At 35.1% G+C, this 22334-nt stretch overlaps 1 protein-coding gene across 1 annotated transcript; it reads right to left on the bottom strand.

Annotated features, from left to right (window-relative positions):
• Positions 1–2563: 2563 nt before the first annotated feature.
• LOC123831286 (alpha fetoprotein) lies at positions 2564–22101 on the bottom strand. The gene is made up of 15 exons (XM_045858114.1): positions 21999–22101; positions 21169–21220; positions 20113–20248; positions 17888–18099; positions 16631–16763; positions 15247–15344; positions 12428–12557; positions 10378–10592; positions 8411–8543; positions 7767–7864; positions 7058–7196; positions 5287–5510; positions 4015–4147; positions 3011–3065; positions 2564–2629 (listed from the first exon to the last, which is right to left on the bottom strand). Exons 1-14 carry the CDS (start codon positions 22087–22089, stop codon positions 3021–3023), a joined length of 1839 nt encoding a protein of 612 aa, XP_045714070.1. The 5' UTR covers positions 22090–22101; the 3' UTR covers positions 2564–2629; positions 3011–3020.
• Positions 22102–22334: the final 233 nt, after the last annotated feature.

The following is a 22334-nucleotide window of genomic DNA, read 5'->3' as shown; positions in this document are numbered from 1 at the left end:
CTGAATCTCAACCTTCTCATAAATTTTTGGCTGCAGGCATAATATGCTTAAATGTAAAGAATCACTTCAATTAGTATGTTGAGCCCAGAGCTAGGGATGGGGCAAAGGGGCATGAAAGGGCACTGATTAAGAAGCTATTGAAATAATCCATGTGTGGTATGATTAGGGCTTATATTATAGGTTTTGAGAAAGTCAAATTCTGGATATACTTTGAAGATAGAGCCAACAGGCTTTGCTCATAGGGGTGACATGGAAGAGAAGAACCATATGATTCTAAGGCTTGTGGCTTGAGAAACTAGAAGAATTGACAAGACAGAGGGAAACACAAGTTTGGGACAGGGCAGAATTCAGTTTGGAATGTGCTAAGTTTGAGATATTTCTGTATTATCAAAATGGAGATGTGAGGAAGGAAGCTGACATATGAGCCTGGAAATTAAGGAAGAAATCCAAGCTGGGGTTATAAAGAGGTGTGGTCCCCATTTAGCTGGTATCACTGAATCAGTCTAGATGAGGTCACATTGAGAGTGAGTTTAGATTCAGGGAAGGCTGCTCTGAGACACTTCAACATTTAGAGGTTAAAGAGTTGCAGAAATTGCAGCAAACAAGACCCAGGAGATGCAGCCATAGATGGAAAAATATCTAAAAGCCAAGTAGAAAAATGTTTCAAGGGAAAGAGAGTGACCAGTTGTGTCAGATTCTACTGAAAGAGATAAGTAAACTAAAGACAGAAATTGGATTTTGAGGCATGGGACTCACTGGCAATCTTGACCAGAGATTACTCTGAATCTTTATTTGTCTGGCTAACTTGTTATTTCAATGAAGTAAAAAACATTTAAAATCTCCAATTTGCCATTGTATTGATGTCATTTGTCCTTGTATTTCCAATCATTTTTTTCTTTATATATTTTAATGAAACATCATTTGGCTCATAAATTTTTCTAACCATTTTAAGTTCTCTCTTTTTTTAAACTTTTAATTTATTTTGTTTTATTTTATTTATTTATTTTTAGAGAGGGAAGGGAGGGAGGGAGGGAGAGAGAGAAAGAAAGAGAGAGAGAGAGAGAGAGAGACATCAATGTGCGGTTGCTGGGGGGTTATGGCCTGCAACCCAGGCATGTACCCTGGCTGGGATTCGAACCTGGGACACTTTGGTTCCCAGTCTGCGCTCAATCCACTGAGCTATGCCAGCCAGGGCCATTTTAAGTTCTTCATTGAACTTTGCTCTTAACAAAAAATTTATTTTTCTGGTTTAATGCTTTTATATTGAATTCTATTTTATCTTATTGTGACCTCTAAATTAATACCTTTCAGAATTAGAACAAAAATCAGATGAAGTGTAGAGATTTTGTAACAGAATGTAAGGTCCAGAGCAATTGAGTGAGAACTGAAAGCTTTCTGCATTTCTGTGGAGCAATTGTTTCCTCCTGGAGGAGAGGCCAGAGTAGGAATGTTGTTTTTAGATTTTTATTCAAAGCTAATACAATAAATAACCTCCCTACTGGTAGACTGACCTTTTTTTTTTTACCACTTTCTGACTTTGGCCCACTGTACATTTTCCCCTACCTCTGCTTTCCATCCTCCAGATCTCACAGATACCTTTCTGAAAGGTCATTACTAATTAAATATCACTTTGGTCCCCTGTTACCTTTAAGATATTGTCCAGACCCTTTGGAATAAAGCCCATGAGACTCTGGCTCAGTCCCACATAGCTTCCACATACATCTGTGCTCTTCTGCTCACCCTGCCCTCCCCACCAAAACCATTGACCATGTTTTGTCATAGGCTATTTTACTCTTTCAAGGATTGGACATCTCTCTTACTTGAATTGATAAATGCCCACTCATCTCTAAGGATGTTCTTAAATGATGGTCCCCAGTCAGCACTGGTCTCACCCATCCTTTGATTCAATAACTTGTCATACTTCTATGATAGCCATAATCTTCTTGCATTGCTATTAGCTGCTTCCTTCTCTGCTGAAGCAACTGGAGGACAGTGGCTGCACCCAGAACAGAGCCAGGTACCCAGTGAGTGCTCAGTAAACATTTGTGGAATACAAATGATGAAAATTATACAAATGATGTGGAATACAAATGATGAAAATTATATTCGATTAAAACAACTATAGTGCATTAACTATAGGTTTTCAAATGTCAGTGAATAGGGAACTGAACATGAATGAGAAAAAAAAGAGGCAAAACTTTGAGTAGAATCATTCTTGATGGATTCTATAAAAGCATAATTTCTTTTCTTTTCTCCAGCTTGTCTGTTAGCATGCCTAAGTGGTTATTTAATGGAAGATGTGTCTTGGCAATTTTTTAGTTCACCAAGCACTCTAGACCTTAGTACTATAAATCCATCCTTGACTGGATTTAACCTCCTACCATAACCAATACTCAATGCTTTTTTACTGGACTCCATTTCAGACAATTGTATACAAAACTAAAGAAATTACCCTTAGATTTTCATAAATAAGCAAGTAGAAAAAAGGAATATTTGAGGATACTTTATTTCTATGATAATCTCACATAAAAGTCTTCATCATTTCATTAATTCATAAAAGGTACTAAAATCATTTAGAATTTAAAAGTTCACACCAAACCCCAAAGATGTATTTTATCTTCTCTTCACCCTGTAATATGAACAAAAATATATTAATTACTAGATAAATTAATTAAATAGGTTAAATAAATAAGCACAGTTAAATACTAGGTGCAGAAGGTAATGTGTTTATTATTTTATATCAGAGAAGTATTAAATAAATAGGAAGTTCTTCTCATGGCTTTCTCTGAAGCCTTTGAATTAACCTCAAAGAATTTTGAGTTACTTGAGTCATTAATTTAACATTGTTGTCATAATTTTGTTCCAGTATCTTTAAAATAAATTTTTTTATTGAATTGCACTTATTTTTTAAGAAAACCATTTAATGGTAGTTCTTAGGATGCATTTCACTATAGATAGATATTTGGGAGAAAATCAACATTATTTAGCCTAGTCTGAATTATTTTGTTACCTGAAGTAGTTTAAACTCCCAAAGCAGCCCGAGTTTTGGAAATTAGTTTTGGACCCTGAAAATAAAGAAAAATAAGAATCCTCAGATAAACAAATGGATGATTTTGCCAGCCATACAATTAATTTCCCACTATTCAAGGGTGAATTCACATGTTCATAGGTTAACCTGGTTAAAAATAAAGATATACATTTCTGATGCCAGCAAGCTGGGACAGTGGAGGCCAGAGAGAGAAAAACGCAGTAGTCGATTTTGTTTGCTTTACACTAATGTCTAAAGCACAGCCACATACTGATAGGTGCACACACTAAAACACATTTAATTATATTATCTATAGAAAAACTAAACATTTCTGAATATTACATATCTCTGTAATTTATATAAAAATATCTAAGTTTTTGTAGTATGAAATAGATAAAATTGGCAAAATGGCTATTATAGAATATATTTTTAAAATATAGTGATGCTACATTTAAATATGTTTAGTAATACACACTAAAGGCTTACAAAATGTAGCCAATTACAAATTCAGATAAAAGTACTAAGTATTTACATTAAGATAATTCCTAATTACTACTCTATTGATATTCAAAGGCATGTTTCCAAATGAGTTCAGATATATTTTCTATAAATATTCCTCCAGTATCCAATTTGCACAATGCATTTGCTAATAAATTCTCTTAATCCATTTAGCTGAACTGATAAATTTTAGGTCGGAAACTGTCTAAATTATCATCAATTAATTATATGTTAACTTTATTGTTCTTTCTGCTAAGAAATAAATCAAAATTACTAATTCTATTAATATTTTTAAAAATTTTACTTCTTCCTATTATTTGGTGAGAAAACTGTTTCTATTTCTAAATCAAATTTAAATCTCCCTGGGATTATTTTAAAGTTATAGATTAAGGGAGTATTCTTTACATTATTCATTGCAGAAAATTCTGTAATGAATATTACAGAAGTATTACTCAAGTATTTTGAGTCTGAAAATGAGCTGCACATACCTCTTCTGCAAAGCAGATTTCCTGTTCTTGACCTTGGCAGCACTTTTCCAGTAGACCAGAGAAATCTGCAATGACAGCTTCAAGTTGTTCCTCTGTTATTTGTGGCTTTTGCTTCACAAGGTTAATGAGAAACCTATGATTTAAAACAAAATAAAACACAAGGGAAGTCTGTTATGCAATGATATTTTTCTTAAGCCTTCCCAGTAGAGAATTTTCAGAGCCTTAGCAACCCTCACAATAAACCCTCTTTCCATCAACCCATAATCTTATGACTTAACTCATACCTTGTCTAATACTTTCATCAGAAAGACAGGTTAGAAACATGCCAAGTGTTCCCCTGTTCAGCATTTGTGCACATTATAGAGGAAATACATTTCATAGTTCTACCATACTTATACCTAGTGAAATGCAGTCTTTTTCTTACTTATCTAGAATATTCTTTCCAATTCTCTGTTCTAAATTGTCTTATCCATACTCAAAGGCTTTCCCAACACCTGCCACCCATAATTACGACACCTCTACTGAGCACTGACAATACTAAGTCTCTGCTCTATTCATTTAGCAATACTCTCATGCTGGAATTAATGTCAGATGGAATAATAATAAGAAAGGCTTGCCAGAGAGGGTAACATTTTTACTGTACCTTGAAACATGTCTTGGATTTTAACAGAGAAAAAAGGGAAAAACACATTTTCCAAAATGAAGGAAGACCATTCACAAAGCAAGAGAGTATTAAAATGCATGGGACCATTAAAATGCATTGGACACCATCAGTTTCATCGACTTGCATTACCATCACCGTTACAGAATGCCTCCCACAACAAATTGAAATGTGCATTCCATGTCTTAACACTCATACTTCATGGTTAAATCAAACAGTATGGTTATTCTCTTCAAAAGGTAAACAATGTGAAAAACAAGTCAGTAGTGTTTTGAAATGAAAGTACCCAGAGACACTGCAAAAATACATTCTAATTTTCCAAAATAGATTTCTCATTTCCCTCAATCTCAAAATAACATTACCACAATAGTTACAATGGAGACTGTTTTTTACAAACCAGAAATTGTCTGCCTTACTAAATTTTCCCAGGCCTGCATCCCAGTGAGGCTGTGAAGGTACTGAGAGGAAAACATTTTGAAAGCCACTTTAAGTGCTTTGGAATAATAATGTTCTCCTGATGAGCCCAAGAGTGTTGGGAGTGCAGTACAGAAATATCAACTGCTATTTGGTATAGTCACTCTTCTCCATGCTAGCAAATAATAATTTCTTACTGTTGCTTCATTGTTTGCAGGGCTATACCCTGAGCTTGGCACAGATCCTTATGGAAGATGAACTTGTCATCAGAGAATGGTGGAGGGACATATGTCTCATCCACCACCAAGCTGCTGAAGCATGGCCTCCTGTTGGCATATGAAGAAGTGCAGCACTGGCCGACAGCAGGGTTTATAGGAGTCTCTCCATGCCTGATGCATAAATGTCCAATAATAAGGTCAGCCTAGTTAGGAGAATGAGAAAAACAACCACAACAAACAAGGGGATGGAGCATTAGCCATAAAATTGATTTTGGTTTTCAGAAAACTGTTACAATAACTTTTAATGTATGGTAATTTTCAATATTACAAAATAGCTGCTATTTCCGTAGGATCATGTGTTGCTACATTATAGATTCTTGCTTGTCCATTTGTCATGATGAACCTCAGCACTTAGTGACAGATGGCCCATAGGTGATGTTGAAGACAGTCCCTTCAGCTATTTGTGTCAGCTACTCAAAACACACTTTCAAAGGGCAAAAAAATCTTTGCCGTGACCAAGGAAATCAATACAGGCCTTACATTTTCCATGTTTTATCTGGTTGAGTTTTCTATTTTACTTTTGGGCTCCAGAGAACCACTTTTTGAAGGTAAGAATAGTACAGAAGTGGTCATTCTTAATAGAAAAGAAATAGGACACGCACACATACGTTTGTGTGTGGCTTTAAGGTTTTCCCCATGTAGAATCCTCCTATCTTCCACACTTTGGAGATATTTCTTAAGTGCCTACTAATAACTTATAATAAAAGCCAACACATTTTGTGTGTATACTCTGTGTCAGGCTAGTCCTGAGTGAGTTGGGCACATTACCTTGGACAGCCATCTTATGAGGGTGGCACAATTTTTGTTCTCAAATGTCAGGTGAAAAAGTTCAAGCTCAGTGAGGTAGCTAACTTCCCCAGTGACATGACTAGCACATGTTGAAAGTGGGAAGGGACCACAGACAGGAGACTTCCTGAACACACTCTTGAGCCATCACACCATCCTATATCTCTGCCTCCTCCCAACATGGTAGAATTCAATAAATGACAAAGATGATGCTTAATCACAGGAAATTCTCTTTTCCCTTCTAAATTCTGGTGAGAAGTTTCAAGACCTGAAGACTAACTATCAAAGCAGTCCCCATCATCAAAAAGAGGAAAAGGGAAAATTTTGTATACAATTTTGGTCACAGTAGTGACTTTAAGGGAAAAAATGATTAAAAAAAACCCCATAATCATAGGGCACTAGTGACCTTAGTCATTTTACTATCAAGAACATGGGACTTACCCTGTTTGTACCCTATACCTCATTGAATGGAATAAAATATTCCTAAGATCATATGAATACTCTTGTATTTTTACTACGAAGAGTAAAAATATAAGTATGACTAATTTTAATCCATCTAAGATGAAGTTTATCTTTTCTTTTAAATATTAAAATAAGTATTTAATGAATAAGAAAAGAAAATCATGAATTGACTGATGTGCTGGTCATTCTCTCCTTCCTTTATATCTAGCTTGCTCAGACACTGTTGAGTAAACTGTTTGCACTCCCACCAGCTGTTATAGAAGGGCAGGAAGCCTGGCCACATCTAACTATTCAGAGATGAGTTTTCACACCCCCTCCAACTGTGACTGGCCAAATAACTCTAAGTCACCTCCACGTTGGTTTTTGCCATTTTCCCTCAGTGGGAACAAGAAGGCCGTTTCAAACAAGGCAGAAACAAGACAGGATGAGATGAGACACTCACCGCGCCCTCACCACAGGCCAACTGTTTCTCTTCACTGAGCTGGCAACACGTGGCTGCTGCGATTGCCATTTTCCTGGTGTAGGCCAGCAGCTCTGGCGGGCTCAGCTGAGGGGCTTTCTTTGTGTAAGCAACAAGAAACCTGCAAGGCATTTTTCACCAAATCTTGCTGAGTCAGTCATGGGTTTTTGGACTCACTTCTTCTCAAAGACCCTCTTTTGGTATCAGAAGACATAGACTCATTTAATCATCTATATGGTATTTGGACCAACTTTTGAGATGCGACTACTCTAACAACCACTCCTTATATTCCCCTTATACCAACATATCACAATGGGAAAACAAATGCTGGGCAGAAGGTTGACTCCTATTCCCAATGTCAGAAGCTTCATTGATTTTAACTTGGATCTTTTGGTGTTTTAACTAGGACAGACTATGGCAGAATGAATATCTTTCCTGCAAAAATTTGCATGATTTGGGGGAACCCAAAGCTGGTGACACAGATCACACTTAAAGGCCATTCTTGTTGCCTCCTGAACCAGGGGAATGGGAAGGCAGCCTTCTCAGGGGAAATTAGGTGGTCACGTTACACTGACTACCAATCTGAAAGTGGAGCTGAAATTAGAGTGGCCATGGTGACTAATGTAAATGTATATTTCTCTCACTGGTTCATAATTTTAAATGACTAAAAATACTGGTTAATAAAACATACGCATTTTGTAAGTAATATTCTCCTAGCTTCTGGAATAGACCACAGCTTCGCTTTGCCAGTGCTTGGCTCTCCTGGATATATTTCTCCAATTCTTCTTCCTGACAATACAAGCATTATTACACACATTTTTTTCTCTCCTTAGACACATAACTTTGTATGTAAAATTTGCCCAGTAATACTTTATTCTATGATGATACCAGTCTTAGAGAAAGCAATTTTAGAAGAACTTTTTAAATATTAAAGATGGTAAAGTATAAATTGTGAGAATTAAAACAAATGGACTCTGGGAAGATTCAGTTTAAAATTTTATGAATCACCAAGCTATTTGATGACAGAATCAATCTTTGGATTAAGGATTACAGTCCTTTCAATACAAAAGCTTGCCTTTCTTAAACTGTTAAAAATGAGTATTATTTTTATTCTGTGTGTCAAAGGACTTTTGAATATCATTTTTATTTCTAAAGTAAGCCACTAATTATTGACAACTAAGCTAATAACTACTTAAGAGCTAGAGACTAGTGAACAGATACAACAAGCTAACCGTTAATAACTAGAGACTTTCAAGCAATAAGCTAACAGCATATTTTAATGGATGACATCAATCCAGTATTTCATATTCTGCTTAAAAAGCTAGAGCAATTTACCCCTTTATCCTGGCATTCAAGAGTGTTTTGAGACTGGGAACATTTCTCCAGCAGCTCCTGGTATCCTTTAACAACTCTTAGAATTACTGGGACAGCAAACTTAGTATGTCTTCTTGAATATTCATAAGTAAATCTGAAATATGTGTGAAAAAATCATGTCATTAGAATTAAGAGAAAAAAATCCCTCCTTTGTTATATGGTAAGCAGAAGTTAAAATCCAAATAAATAACCCTGGAAATTAAATATGATATAAACTGTATGCATGACAAAACTATTAGTACAAACTAAAATCCTTCAAATTGTTTTAAAATGGTGCATCTTGTCTTCTTTTGCATCCTTCATTTGGCTTTATAATTGTGGGTTTTGCATTCATTTATTCAACAAATAATTTTCCAGTGCTGACTCTATGCAAGCATTCTTTAAGCAAATTTTCAATAATGTATAAGATAAAAATGCCTGACTTCTCCAAAGCATACATTATAACCCTGGCCAGTGTTGCTCAATTGGTAGGAGCATCATCCCATAAACCAGAAGGTAGCGGGTTTCATTCCTGGTCTGGGCACATACCTAGGTGGTGACTTTAGCCCCCTCTAGGGGCGCTTAAGAGAGGCAGCCTATTGATGTTTCTCACACTGATGTTTCTCTCCCTGCCTCCTGTTCCCTTCCCCTCTCTTTAAAATCAATAAGCATGTCTTCAGGTGAAGATTTTTTTTTAAAGCATACATTATAGGGAGGCAGAAACAAATAAATAAGTAGGTGATCTAATTTTCAATAGTGCTAAATAAACGATGCCAAATAAAGTTAGAAGAGAAAGAAAGAGGTGACACCTAAGTTAGAGTGTGTGGTCAAGAAAATTCTTTCTGGGTGGCTCTTTTGGACCAGAAACCTGGGTGAAAGGAGCCACACTAGTATCTGGAGAAAGATCATTCTCAGCTGAGAAAATTTCTACTGCAAAGAATCTTTCCAATTGAAGAACTGCTTCTATTACATAAACAATAAGCTGTGGAGGTATATGGATGTATAAATTTAAAGATAATTCTTGAACTTACTAATTGTATTCCAAGGTTATAGAAAGAGGTTGCTAGTTCTGCCAGCAATAAATTGTCAATATGGGTTCTTAAATCTTGACTTTGTTCTCATTTGCATAATTTTATTTAGCTGTGCAAACAATTTGTGGGTATCTAAATTTAATGTAACAATAAACTAGTATCCTCAAGGAATATTAAAGAGAAAATTGGGTCATTATTTTCATTACTACATTAGAAGCAGACTCTTAAATTTAGAAAGACCCTTGGAGATCATTAAGTATAAATTCCTAAGAGCTGCACAAATCCTTCCTCTAATAGTGTGCATAGACATCCAGATATGCACTACACAATAAAGGAAAATGTATTAACTGATTGCTTCCCTTAAAGGCAAACGGAATGACAACATGTCATATCAATTACATTACAACAAACTACTACACTGCAAATGTCTCTAAACACCTTTTTATTTTCTTACAAAAATCAAACATGAATTCAATAAATAGCAAATAAACTTTCCCAATAAAAGCCCTTTTAACCAGCATTATCTATCGAGTTATATTGGGGGGAAGAATTTTTAAAACATGCACAGTGAAAAATCACATTCTTAATCATGATCCCTTGTTTTTACAAAAGTATTCACATCCTATATGCAAGTTCAATAGTGATCTCCATATGAGTAACCCATACAGGGCAGACAATGCTTCAGATTCCAGAGAAATTCATGCAAAATAAAATACAGCCCAAAACAATCTAGTTAATAATAGATTTTATTCTTTATTCCCTAGTTATCTGTTATATATATTTTAGTTCAGGACACTCCAGCATTATTCTCACTGACATCGCTCAAAAACCATAGCCTTCCATCCCCATTTCAACCACCAAAGCTGTCAGCCGCATAACCTTTACTTGTGTGAACATACATTTACAGCATGCGCTTACCTTCCCATAAAGAGATCTTTTTCCTTTGAAGAAAATTGGTTGAAATCTCTCTCCCCTAAAAACCTGTTTAGAGTTGGAGATAAGTCTTCAGGTGTGTCATCGTTTTCTGCATGAATCATGCATTGACCAAGTTCAAGTGTGGGTAATTTGCAGCACTCTCTTATTTTGCTTGACAGAATATCTTGTTGAGAACATACATAGGACATAATTTTTTCCTGAAATGGGAAAAATAAAATACAAATTTTTAAGGTTTATTCTTAATATAGGGCCTTAGGACCAGTTTTAGGAAGGAAAGAAGGAAAAAGAGAAGGGAAGAAAAGAGAAAAGGGAAGGGTGAAATAGGAAGGAAAGAAGACGAAAGAAGACATTCTACCTCATCACCTGTTTTAAGGCTTTCTCTAGTTTGCCTTTCCTCCTTTCCACCTATCCCTGTTTGGTTAATTTCTTGTGATAGATGTCGGCTAAAACCTACTCACTTATTTTAATAGGAAGCTCTTAAAACCAAGAGAGAAATGTGCTCCTCAAAAAATTACATGCACATTTATGTATATCTTTCTATTAATATTGAAATTTGCTACTAGACATTTGCTATTGATGTCATAACATGGAGAGCAAAAGGCTCCATCTTTAAACAATCTGCAGTGACTCACTATGACCTCCAGAGGGCAGTCCATAGATAATAAAATGACTGTACACGTAAGTGGCCAGAAAGAAGCAGAATTTACACAGTCCCGTGGCAGGACTGAACACTTGTGCATTCTCAGCAAGTACACTTAAAACTCATTATTCACTCATTAAAATCAGACTTAAATACTATATGGAAATTAACGTTTCCACTTTAAAAGAAAAAGTGATTATGAGCTTCAAAAATTGAAAAACTAATTTTTAATGATTATACAAATTAATAAAATTATCAATTAAAACTGAGAAAACTGACCTCAAAGAAAGACAAAAATAGTGTTTATCGCTGCCCTTTATACGCAGGTAAATAGTTGTAAAAGCACAAATAAGTGAAAAAAGAAAATCTGTCTGTGTGGCAGCCTCCTCTTAGCTCGTCTTCTCCAACTCCTGCACCAGGATCGCTCCCTGGGCTCCAAGGCTGTCGCCCTCCGTCCTCCCTGCAGCCCTGGCTTCTCGCTGACTTCTGAGACTGTCTCCACTAAATGCCACTGAAACGAACACTTTATCTCACTTTCAAGCTTCTGAAAGCCATGTTTAAGCCCCCTTGGAGAAGAAGGTGCTTCATACCAACCAGAGAGGTAGTAATTTGGGAAGAGACAGGCCTCTCGTACAATATCTAGAAGCATAGGGTTGGTCAGAAGGGACCAACGCCACACTGCTTAAGCTATGCTTCTGTCTTTTGGGTGGTTCGGTTTCAGGTTTTAATTCTCCTATAACCCTTTATTTGCACCTCTCTTTGGGAGGGCTAGCTTTACCTTATAGAATAGTTTTCTGTGTTATTTTTGTTGTATCTTGTGTTACTTTGTTGTACTCATAGGCTAACTATACGAATATATAATAAAGTGCCTCTCAGGTGCCAGGCATGGTGCTGGCAGCCTATGGCGATAACAATAAGTGAAAGACAGTCCCTCATCCCAAGGATGTCACCAGGCTTATCTCTGCTATTAGCCTATAAATGCCTTGAGGTCAGCTTGTGCCTTAATAGCAAATGTCCCTCACAGAGGTTAATGCATAGGAATTATTTACTATATATTTGTCAAATAAAAACAAACAGATAAAAAACAAGACATTAAAAGTGAAGAGTCCACCCCCAGAATTCTGATGTGGAGGCCTTCTGAGAGGTTACCATCTCCTTTAGAAGTGAGCATGACTGGGTGCTGGTCTCACAAGGGGAGAACATCCCTGAAGTGAAAGGCAGGATCAACAGAAGAGTTTTTTAACTAGCATGAAGTCTATAACTTCACTAAGTCAGCTTGTTGCCATAATCTGTGACCAACTCAGGTCAAAAAGATTTCTCCCATTTAGCATGAGAGCAAAAGAAAGAAGAGGGAGTGGAAACATCTCTTTTTTAGGAGGCGAGACTCTTTACCCCATCCTGCAGACACTCCAGCACGTCTCCTCTGCAACACTCCTCGTGGGTGTGAGCCGTGTCCAGGACCAGTTTCTGGATTTCAGTGAAGTTAGCTTTGGGAAACTTTTGACTCACTTTCGTAATGGTTCTAGAAGGGGAAAAAGAGTTAGAAATTAATCGTGGTTATCTATTAGAATGAAATAACATTATAGAGTAGTAATATAGCTGCAGCTCCAAACACAAAGACCTGAAATGTTTTTGTTGTTTAAATAGCAAGGAAAAGTGTTACGAGTCTTGTATATTGCAGCCGGATCTCCCAAGGCAGTGGCTCTATAAATGATGACCTGGCCCCACAAATGGTTTGGAGGGGATTTATCTTTACCTAAAACCCTTCCTGTGATTTGTGCTGAAAGCACTTTTTGCTATGCACCCCTGATGCTGAGCACTTAGATCAGAATAGTGAGTGGGATGAAAAAAATTGAAAAGGATAAACAATCAAGGAATGGAAAATTAAATGATAATCATTTTTTACTTGGGAGGGAAAAAATACTTCTGAGAATACAGGGAGGGGTACATATGTGAAAATAAATGAAAGGTGTCAAGAAAGTGGAGCAGACTAAGCATTCAGGTGTATCGTGATGCCAAGACATGTAGTGTGGCCCAAAAAGGAAGAAAACAATTCTTATTCCTTCCATATATCTCATTAAATTGAAAAGACATCCAGGTGAAACTCCTACCCCGCCCCCCAAACAGCTGGTGTTGCTTTACTAATGAAGATGGATTTTCTTCACGATATTTAAGTTAAACCACTTATAGATATCAGATAATAAAGTCATTATAATAATATCTAATTTATATTTATTACTAAGATAAATTTAAATAAACCAGTCAATCTTTAAGTTTCTAATAGATTGAGAAGGTAAAACATAAGTCTGGCCTCTTCCAAGAAAAATTCAGTCTACCTTGACCTAACTTCATGACTAAAAACTTTAACCTAGGCTTCCACTGTGTCATTTGACACACACATAAACAGAAATAAAATGGGAATGCATATAACTAATGCTCTTTGGTTAGCAGCTCAGATGTTTTGCTATACTAGAAATATTTCATCCTAAAATTTGAAGAGTATTTTAACCAGCTATATAATTTAAAATTTTCTAGTAGATGCATTCAAAAGTAAAACAAAACAGGTTAAATTAACTTTAATAACATATTTTAACACCACGTATCAAAAATATAATTTAAAAATATCATTTTAACACAGAAAACAGACTGATAATTGCCAGATGGGAGTGGGTTGCGTGCGGGCGGGGTGAAAAAGGTGGGGGGACAAGAAGTTCAAATTGGTTAAATACAGAATAGTAATGAGGATGCAAAGTACAACTTAGGGATTATGGTCAATAGTATGGTAATAACTACGTATTGTGCCAGGTGGGTATTTGAAATATCTGAGGGACCACTTTGCAAAGTATGTAATTGACTAACCACTATGCTGTACACTTGAAACTAATACAAGATAATATTGAATGCAAACTATAATTGAAAAACAAAATTTAAAATATTTTAATATGTAATCAATATATCTATTACAAATCTATTAGTATGTAATCAACATAAAATCTATCCATCTAAAATCTATTAATGCATATTAATCTATTAATGTGATTCTCTTCTTTGTAGTAAGTCTTTGAAACCCAGTGTATATTTTACACTGAGGGCACAGTTCCCCATTTGTACCAGTGGCTTTTTAAATGCTCAGGAACTACATGTGGCTGCCATATTGGATAGCACACCTAAAGCGTTTTACTCTGATTTTAATATGTGACTTCAATGTCTCATTGTCAGGATATAAATAATCAGAGATCACTGACATAGTAGACAAATTGGTATAATGAAAATAATACATGAGAAGGACCTAGAAAAACTAACTTCTGATGTCTAGCATTGTGGTCTTGGGTAAAGTACTTTAATCTCTCTGGCCTTCAGGTTATTCATGCATAAAAGTGAAGAAATTGGACTAGATGATTTAACTGGGTTTATATTATATTCTTCTTTATTGTAACAACATAGATAGATATGAAATAGAGGTAGGATGCATAGATAGATAGATAGATAGATAGAGACAGATGGTATATTGATAGAAAAAGACAAGAAAAATGAGAGAAGGCAAATATGATAAGTATAAGAGTAAATATGGTCCATTGAAAAATTCCAAACTTGCCTTTGAGCTTTTTAGCAGCTGGCACAAGAAAACAAATTTCAGTGAATTGCATTGCTTTCAGCAGCTAGGAGAATACATCCTAGTTCTTCAAACATGACAATTTTTTTATCTCTTAGTACTAGATTCTATATTATTGACTTAAGTGAATATTTTCATAGGAAGGAACAATTGGCATAATGGACTTTACAGCAGACTAGGAAGCAGAATTAATATTAAAAACTTCTTTTTACACCAAAAATATTAAATGACACATCAGTGAAGACTAACCTATTTTGGAGAGAATCTAGAAAAACATAGGTTCATATTATGAGGTATAATGTGATTGCAGGCCAGGAACTTACGAGTATCTAAACCAGATCAACAGTATAAATTTCAGAAGTCTTCTCTAAGTATTTTTTCATCCAGATTAATAAATGTGAAGCAGCAGAGTGCTCTGTTAGCTTTCTTCCTAAGGAAGGAAGCATTCCTTCCTAAGATTTCATGATTCTTAATCATATTAGCTCTCCTAAAAGGAAACTTTATTTGCTACACCAGTGACAAAGATAAAATGGACTTAGATTGCAAAACGGTAGTTCTGTAGACCCCACCTTCTCCCCTAGATAGAACTTAAACTTACATGGCTCTGAAGGTTCGGGGTCCAAAATTTTTCATTACTGCACACACATGCTGATTTAACAAGCTGCTTTCTCGTAATTCTTTTGTAATTGATGCTGCCTACAATCCAAACAAACAAGGCATCAAGAAAGCATGTATTTTCTTTTATAGGCTCTAATAATTGTAGAAACAACAGATATAGGTAAAATATAAAATTCTATAAAGTTTTTACTAAAAATTCTGAATACAATGCATTTTTGTAGAACTGTGTTCATTTATTCATTCTTTTATGTTGGTTTATATACATCTATGCCAGATAGATTTTTTTCAATGTCTTAAAATAAAAACCTTATAACTTTTATGGGATAATAAATAAACAACTGTAAGACATATTGAAGACTGATAATTTATTTAATGTCTGCTCAGTCGCAAAAAAAAGAAAAGATTGTATAACAGCCTGACATTCTGGGAATAGTAATGATTCTTCGAAAATTTTTGTTGTAGGTGTTCTGGTGGCAAGTAATTAATTGTGGATATTATTCTAGCTCTCTGAACCTAAGAAAGCCATTCACCTCTCTAAACCTAAGTTCTCTTGATCATTAAATGACAATAATACCACTGACCTTTGAATAAGATGAGTGTGACCTATGCAAGGCCACTTATATGTAGATTTTGTCAATAAATACCTGTGTTATTTTTGATCTGTGGTTAGGAGTCTGCAGATATAGAGGGCTGATTATATGCATTGATCTATGCCATTTAAAATAGGGAACCTGAGCATTCATGTAGTTTGGTATCCTGGGGGGTCCTGGAGCCCATCCTCCATGGATACCAAGGTTGTTAAATTTTGGAGGGAGTCAAAATTATATGCAGATTTTGAAGTCATAAGAGTTGATATTGTTCAAGGGTCAACTGTACTTACACCTCAAATTTGTTTAAAGGATTAAAAGAAATAGTGAATAAAGTATTCAAACATTAATTAAAAATGATAAAAATAAAAATATTTATTGAACAAAACAAGAAATAGTGAATACAAAGCATTTATCATAGTTTTCCCTTCACTCTTTCCTCTCTTCTCCTCCTCCTGTTCTCCCACTCCATCTTCTTTTACTTCCTTTTTTCCTCTTCCTCTCCTCTTTCATTTATCACCTCTATATTTATTTTTCTTTATTCCCCCTAGATTCACTTCCTTAATAATAAAAAAACTTTGGCTGAATGAATAAGTGAATGAAAAACAAAGCAAATCCAGGTTGTTTAGCCCAAAGAGTTTCAGAATACTGAAATATGCTCTATTCCAGAAATGATATTCCACACACAAAGCCTATTTCCATTTTTAACTTTGTTTGGTTTTAATGAACCATAGCCAGATGAAAGTCCTGGTTCAGATAGTCACACAAATATGATACCTTCGTTTGGAAGCATTCGACTGCATTTTCAGCTTTGCAACAAAAGGGAATTATTTTGTCATAGTGGGCAGCCAAAGAAAGAAGTATAGGCGCATACAGGAAGGGATGCCTCCTTGCTATCTCATAGATGTATCTGTGAAATGAAATAGAACTGATAAGGTTTACAAGCACATAAAATAAGACTGCTACTGCTTGGAACTGGACTCTGGAATGTGTTTAAAGAATCACAAAACCATCCTATTTTTCCCATGAGCTATGAAAAATTTTTATCACTAAAAATCCTTAGGGGAAGGAAATCTGACGACTGATACCATACTCTAATTCAAGAGCAAAATGGGCAGGGATGCTGCCTATGGTTTTTGTTAAAGTGTCCTTTCAATAAGCCTACTCAGACATGTTTCCAGGGTCAGCAACATCAGGCCACCACTAAGTAAAACAGAATGGTAGATTTCTTTTCTCCCCATCAGTACAGAATGAAATTATCCATCTTGGCAGTCTCCAGAGCAGAGATAGTCTAAGGGCAGGTTTCCACATTTTCTGGCTTATACAGCAACATAGGAGACACAGGTGATTAAGAGTTCGATACAAGCATTCTTAACAGAGAACCTGGGTCCAAACCCAGCTTGGGGATGTACTAGCAGTGTGCCCCCACCCACTCATTCTAACCTCCTAAACTTCAATCTCCTCATCTGCAAAATGGAAAGAGAAAGAAGAATAAAGAGAAAGAGGACAAGGAGACCTCACAGGTTGCTCTGAGCCTTCATCTGACCATATGCTCCAAGCACATGTGTTCTTGGAACATCCTAAGTACAGAAGCAACATTAGGCCTGTTTGCATATCTTAAGCATCCCTGGACCACTAACACTTTTTTGTTTCCAGGAAATTTGTTCAACACACAAAAAAATATTTGGCTCCATAGGGAGTCATTTTGCAAGGTACTAATACATCCTTGGGCAAACTAAAATTGAGAGATTAGAAGGGAAAAACCAAGGTGTATCACAAGAGGATAAAGGAACACTGGCAGGTCTGGTGTGTGGCCTCTACCACACCTCTCTGGCATGTTGTTGAAACAAAGGCACACTGCAAGTTGCTCACCAAATTTCCTAATCCAGGACCTCAGCAGATCAAGTACCAAACATTATTTCTACTTCTCCATGTTTTAGAGTACATCTATAATTTGCAGAAATACTGGATTCTGCTTGGTACTGCTTCCTTTCTGGGATTTTAATCTCACTTTTAACTAACTTGGATCCTTACCGGTTCATGAACGTCTCCCTGTTTTCTTCATATTCTTTGCAACTTGTGACAGGTTCTGGAAGTTGGAAAGGTGGGATGGATGTTGGGGAGGCCTTTTTGTGTGCTAGGAAACATTTATGTTTTTCCTCTCCAACTTGGCTGCAGCAGTGTGAAAGTCCGTGCTTTTCAGAAATTTCCTTCTCATGGCAAATTTCTTCCAGAAAGGCAGATAGCTATCAGAAAGATTTGTTTTTAATGAAAGACAACTAACTTTACTTTTAAAAAACCTGTAAAACAGATTAGAACTTTTCTAATATCCAACATCAGGACTACAGGGTAGAAAAATTTTTCTATAGGGTAGAAAAATAATTCCCCATACAAATTCCAACTTATTTGGTTTTAACCAGATGAAATAACTCTTTTCAGTGCCCTTTGGGAAATGGAATTTGGGTTTCCAATCTTAAGTAATATACATGATTATTAAACAAAATTTTTATTTTAAAAAGAAAGGAGGTCATGCAGTATTTTGTTTCCTTCCCCCAAGAAATGTGAAATATTTTATTGTACCCTTTTCTGTGCTATTTGGCCCACCAAAAATTTGGCCCTATAACAAGTGTAAGCTCTCCTTTTTTATTCTAAGTAAATTTTCAGACAGTGATACTCATTTCACATGGGACTTTTATGATGAGACATTGATCTAAAATTGGATATTATTTTTAGATAAAAATAAAAATAACTTGAAATAAAAAATAACATCAAATATTTTTTGTGGATCATAATCACAGATTTAGCTAAAGTGTTTGAAAAGGGATATTTTAAATGTTTGGAAACTTCCTTTATTGCCTAAATTTTATGAAGGTCATGATGACACCAATATTCTGCAGAATGACTATGAGGAATACTGTGTTCCATTCATTTCAGGAAATTTTTAATTTAACTTTTATTACTGCTAATATTTAGAGAATCATGGATATCTTGAGTAAGACTTCCAGTTCCTAATCTACATAAAAAAACGTGACTTTAAGTTTATAAGAAATAAATCAGCAATCTAAAATTACTCGAACTTCTCCTCTGAGGTAAAGTTGCAATATGGAATATATGTAGTTTAATGTATACACATCTTTAGAAGATTATCAGGATATGCCAAAAATAGAGATGCAAAACAAGGATGTTTATTAAATCATCAAATTCATGGTTGGAAAATACTTTAAAAGGGCATCTGCTCTACCATAATACTCCAGACACATTATCTTTTGTGCACTTCATTAACCCATCATGTCAAAGGATTCTCTGGGCATTTTGTTCAATAATTGGATAACCCTAGTTATTATACAGTTCATGTCTATACTGAGATAAAGTAACAACAACTATTATTTATTGATCTTCCACATTAGGATATCCTTATACTAGAAAAAGTATTTATTGTTTAGGTGAAATTCAAATTTAAGTGAGCTTCATGTTTTGTTTTTGATTGTTTGCTGAATCTGGCAAGCCTACGTGTTACACACTTCACTTTCATTATAGTGTGAGCTTAGTGTGACGAAGCCCCCAAGGGTGTTAGTTCTGGAGCACATGGCCTAGTTTAAATATTGGTTGGGTCTGGAATCCTTTAAACAAGTTACTTAACTTCTCTGTGACTCACCTTCCTCAACTGAAAGGTTAGCATCTGTCATTTGGATTATCATAAAGATTTAATAGGTTTGTATCTGTACACAAAGCTGATACTCTGCCAATGAGCCCCAGCCAGGGTCTCTTGGCTCACTGGATTTTCATTCCGATTTTTCAGTGCTATCATAAAATATTGTGATCATCAATATGCATGTAACACTCTCTAGAATAATGCTCGTCACTGTGTGCTTAATAAAAATTAATTTCTATTACTATTATCATATCATTTTCCATGACAATCCTGAAGTGGAAGCTATGATTATTCCTTACTTGATAAATAAGGAAATTAGAGCTCAAAGAAGTTGAGAAATATGCCTGTGATCACACAGATACTCTTATTTCAGAACCTTAGCCCTTAGTCATCATGCTTGTATTGTCTCTTTATAATAGGCACTCATTGTTTTCTCTTCTTTAGCAATTCAGAATCAATCTAATGCCTCTTTCAGACAACATTTCTTTAAATATTTAAATTTAATTATCATGTTATCCCTGAATTTTCTCTTCTGCATGTTAAATTTTCATCAAATATCACATTATTATTATTATTATCATGATGATGATGATGATTATTCACTCACCTGGTTCTCTAGACACCCTTCAGTCTGCTTATTGCCAGAGGGTTTCTCAGTTATAGTCATGAATACATCTCTTGCCATTTTATTTACTTCCTGATAAGTGGCTTCTTGAATAAACTGGGCAAAAAATATGGTAGCTCTGAAATAAAAATATAATGAATGCTTAAGGAGCAGACATATCAAGCTTGTTTTTCTCAAGTTTAGTTTTTCTTTGTATTTTTTGTTATGTTGTGACCTATTTAGGGGGTGATCTTTACTAAAAATTCATGGGAAATCAAGTTCCAGCTATCCAGGAATAATATCAGTCTTCTTCTTGTCCCCTTTACCCATAAACCTACATACATCTGTTAAAAATCAAAATAAGTGAATATCCCACAACAGTGGTTCCTCCTTTTTGCAGTGCAATTTTAATTGAGGGTATCAATATTCATTATAGATATTCTTTTAAATTTAAGCACAGAATTAGTCATCAGACCTCTGCTTGTTACTACTCAGCATAATCAAGGTTTGATCCAAGACTGCAGTGCTCACAGATTGACCCAAAACATTGCTTTAGCAGGTTTCCCTGTACAAATAGTAGTAGCAATACATACCTTTAAATTCACTATTAGAAGTGTGGAATGGAAACATAATATTCAAAAGAACAATACACCCTCTATGAATAACAGAAAATCAAATATTTTACCTCTTCTTTTTGTCGCTAGTATTTAAATAGTATTCAAGATAGAGAATACTGCAATGCCATCTTATTGGTATTGAGAGAATTTCTGAATTCTTTTTGGTTGTCACTGATCAGATACTAATATTCAGCTTCTAACTTCTGACTTGGTTTGTTTCATGGAACTGCAAGGAATCTAGAGGTTAACATCTAAGGCACAGGCTAACAGCTCAACCTCTTCAATATCAGCTTGATATTGAATATAAATGACTTTTCTTGACATTGCCCAGTTTGCTTTTATACTTTAAAAATTCATAGGATTACCCAGTTTCATTTAATTACTTAACTAAAATCATCATTGCTCTGCATGTTTAAAGTGAATTTATACAAGTCGGACTTACAGGTCAACTAAATTCACCTCTGCAGAGCACTGGGAGGAGTCCAACACGGAGGCTGGAAAGCAAAATGAACTTCATGAGAAACAGTGGTTTCATTTGCAACTAAGAAAGTAGTCGTTATTACATGTAAATATATTTAAGTTAGAAGTATACAATTTTAGAAATGAGAAGACATTAGGGATCATCTATCTAAACACCTCAATTTTGTACTTGAGAAAACTGAGAATTAAAGTTAAGAATAATTTAGAGTACACAGCACTAAAATCCAGATTTTATGTTTTCAAATTGTTTGTTTCTCTCCTGCACTATGACGCTCCAATAGGCTTGGAAATCAAATGGTTAAAAGTATTGATTTTAGTCATCCTTTTGAACATGTGTATACCACAGTTTCTTCCCATTTGTATCCCAGCTCCACTGTTTCTTCTTCAGTCAAATAATGACCCATTTTTTCTAAAGAATAAAGATGTTACTTATATTACTTATTTCACCAGTCCAAGGGGGTGTTTGTGTGTAATGGAACCAAGATTATGGTATAATATATATGATATACACATATATATCATATATATGGCAGATAGATACTTAATATGTATTAAATAAATTCTGTACAAAAGTTAATTCAACATGAAGAATACAAACCATTCATAATGTTAAGCACTTCCATAATTTCGTAAACACCTTGTAAAGTTACAAGTTTATCATGTGTTAAAAATATTCACTAACTGAATATTTTTCCCTTTGTAGAAGAGTGTGATAAATAAATCAAGACAAATGAATAAGTGCAAATTTAAGAATTTTGATATAGAGAAAAGACAAAAAATAAAATGTCTTACCTATTCCATATGCATTGTCATGCATTGTGCTGGATTCAGTGGTATTTAGTAGGAAAATTAAAAAAATTGATGCCACCCACTTCATGATCATTAGTTATTTTGCTGCTGTTGGCAAAGGTTGGGAAAGAATACTGAAAATCTTGCTGAAATTCTTTTATACCCTTCTCAAGCAATGTCTGTTAACCAGTAATCTTTTATTGGTATATCCGTTACTTTATTTCCTTAGGTTGAAATGGACAACTTGCCAATAATTAACAGCACAAGGATTATTTGTATTTAATGTTCAAGGACACAGGTCTCTTTGGGGTGGGAAAAGAAAAAAACCTGCAAATTCAT

This window comes from Phyllostomus hastatus, unplaced genomic scaffold (genome assembly GCF_019186645.2).
Source record: "Phyllostomus hastatus isolate PE091 unplaced genomic scaffold, TTU_PhHast_1.1 phas_scaffold_1674, whole genome shotgun sequence".
Classification (NCBI taxonomy): Eukaryota; Metazoa; Chordata; class Mammalia; order Chiroptera; family Phyllostomidae; genus Phyllostomus; species Phyllostomus hastatus.
Note: the sequence above shows the minus strand (reverse complement) of the source record. Positions and strands in the feature narration are given on the sequence as shown.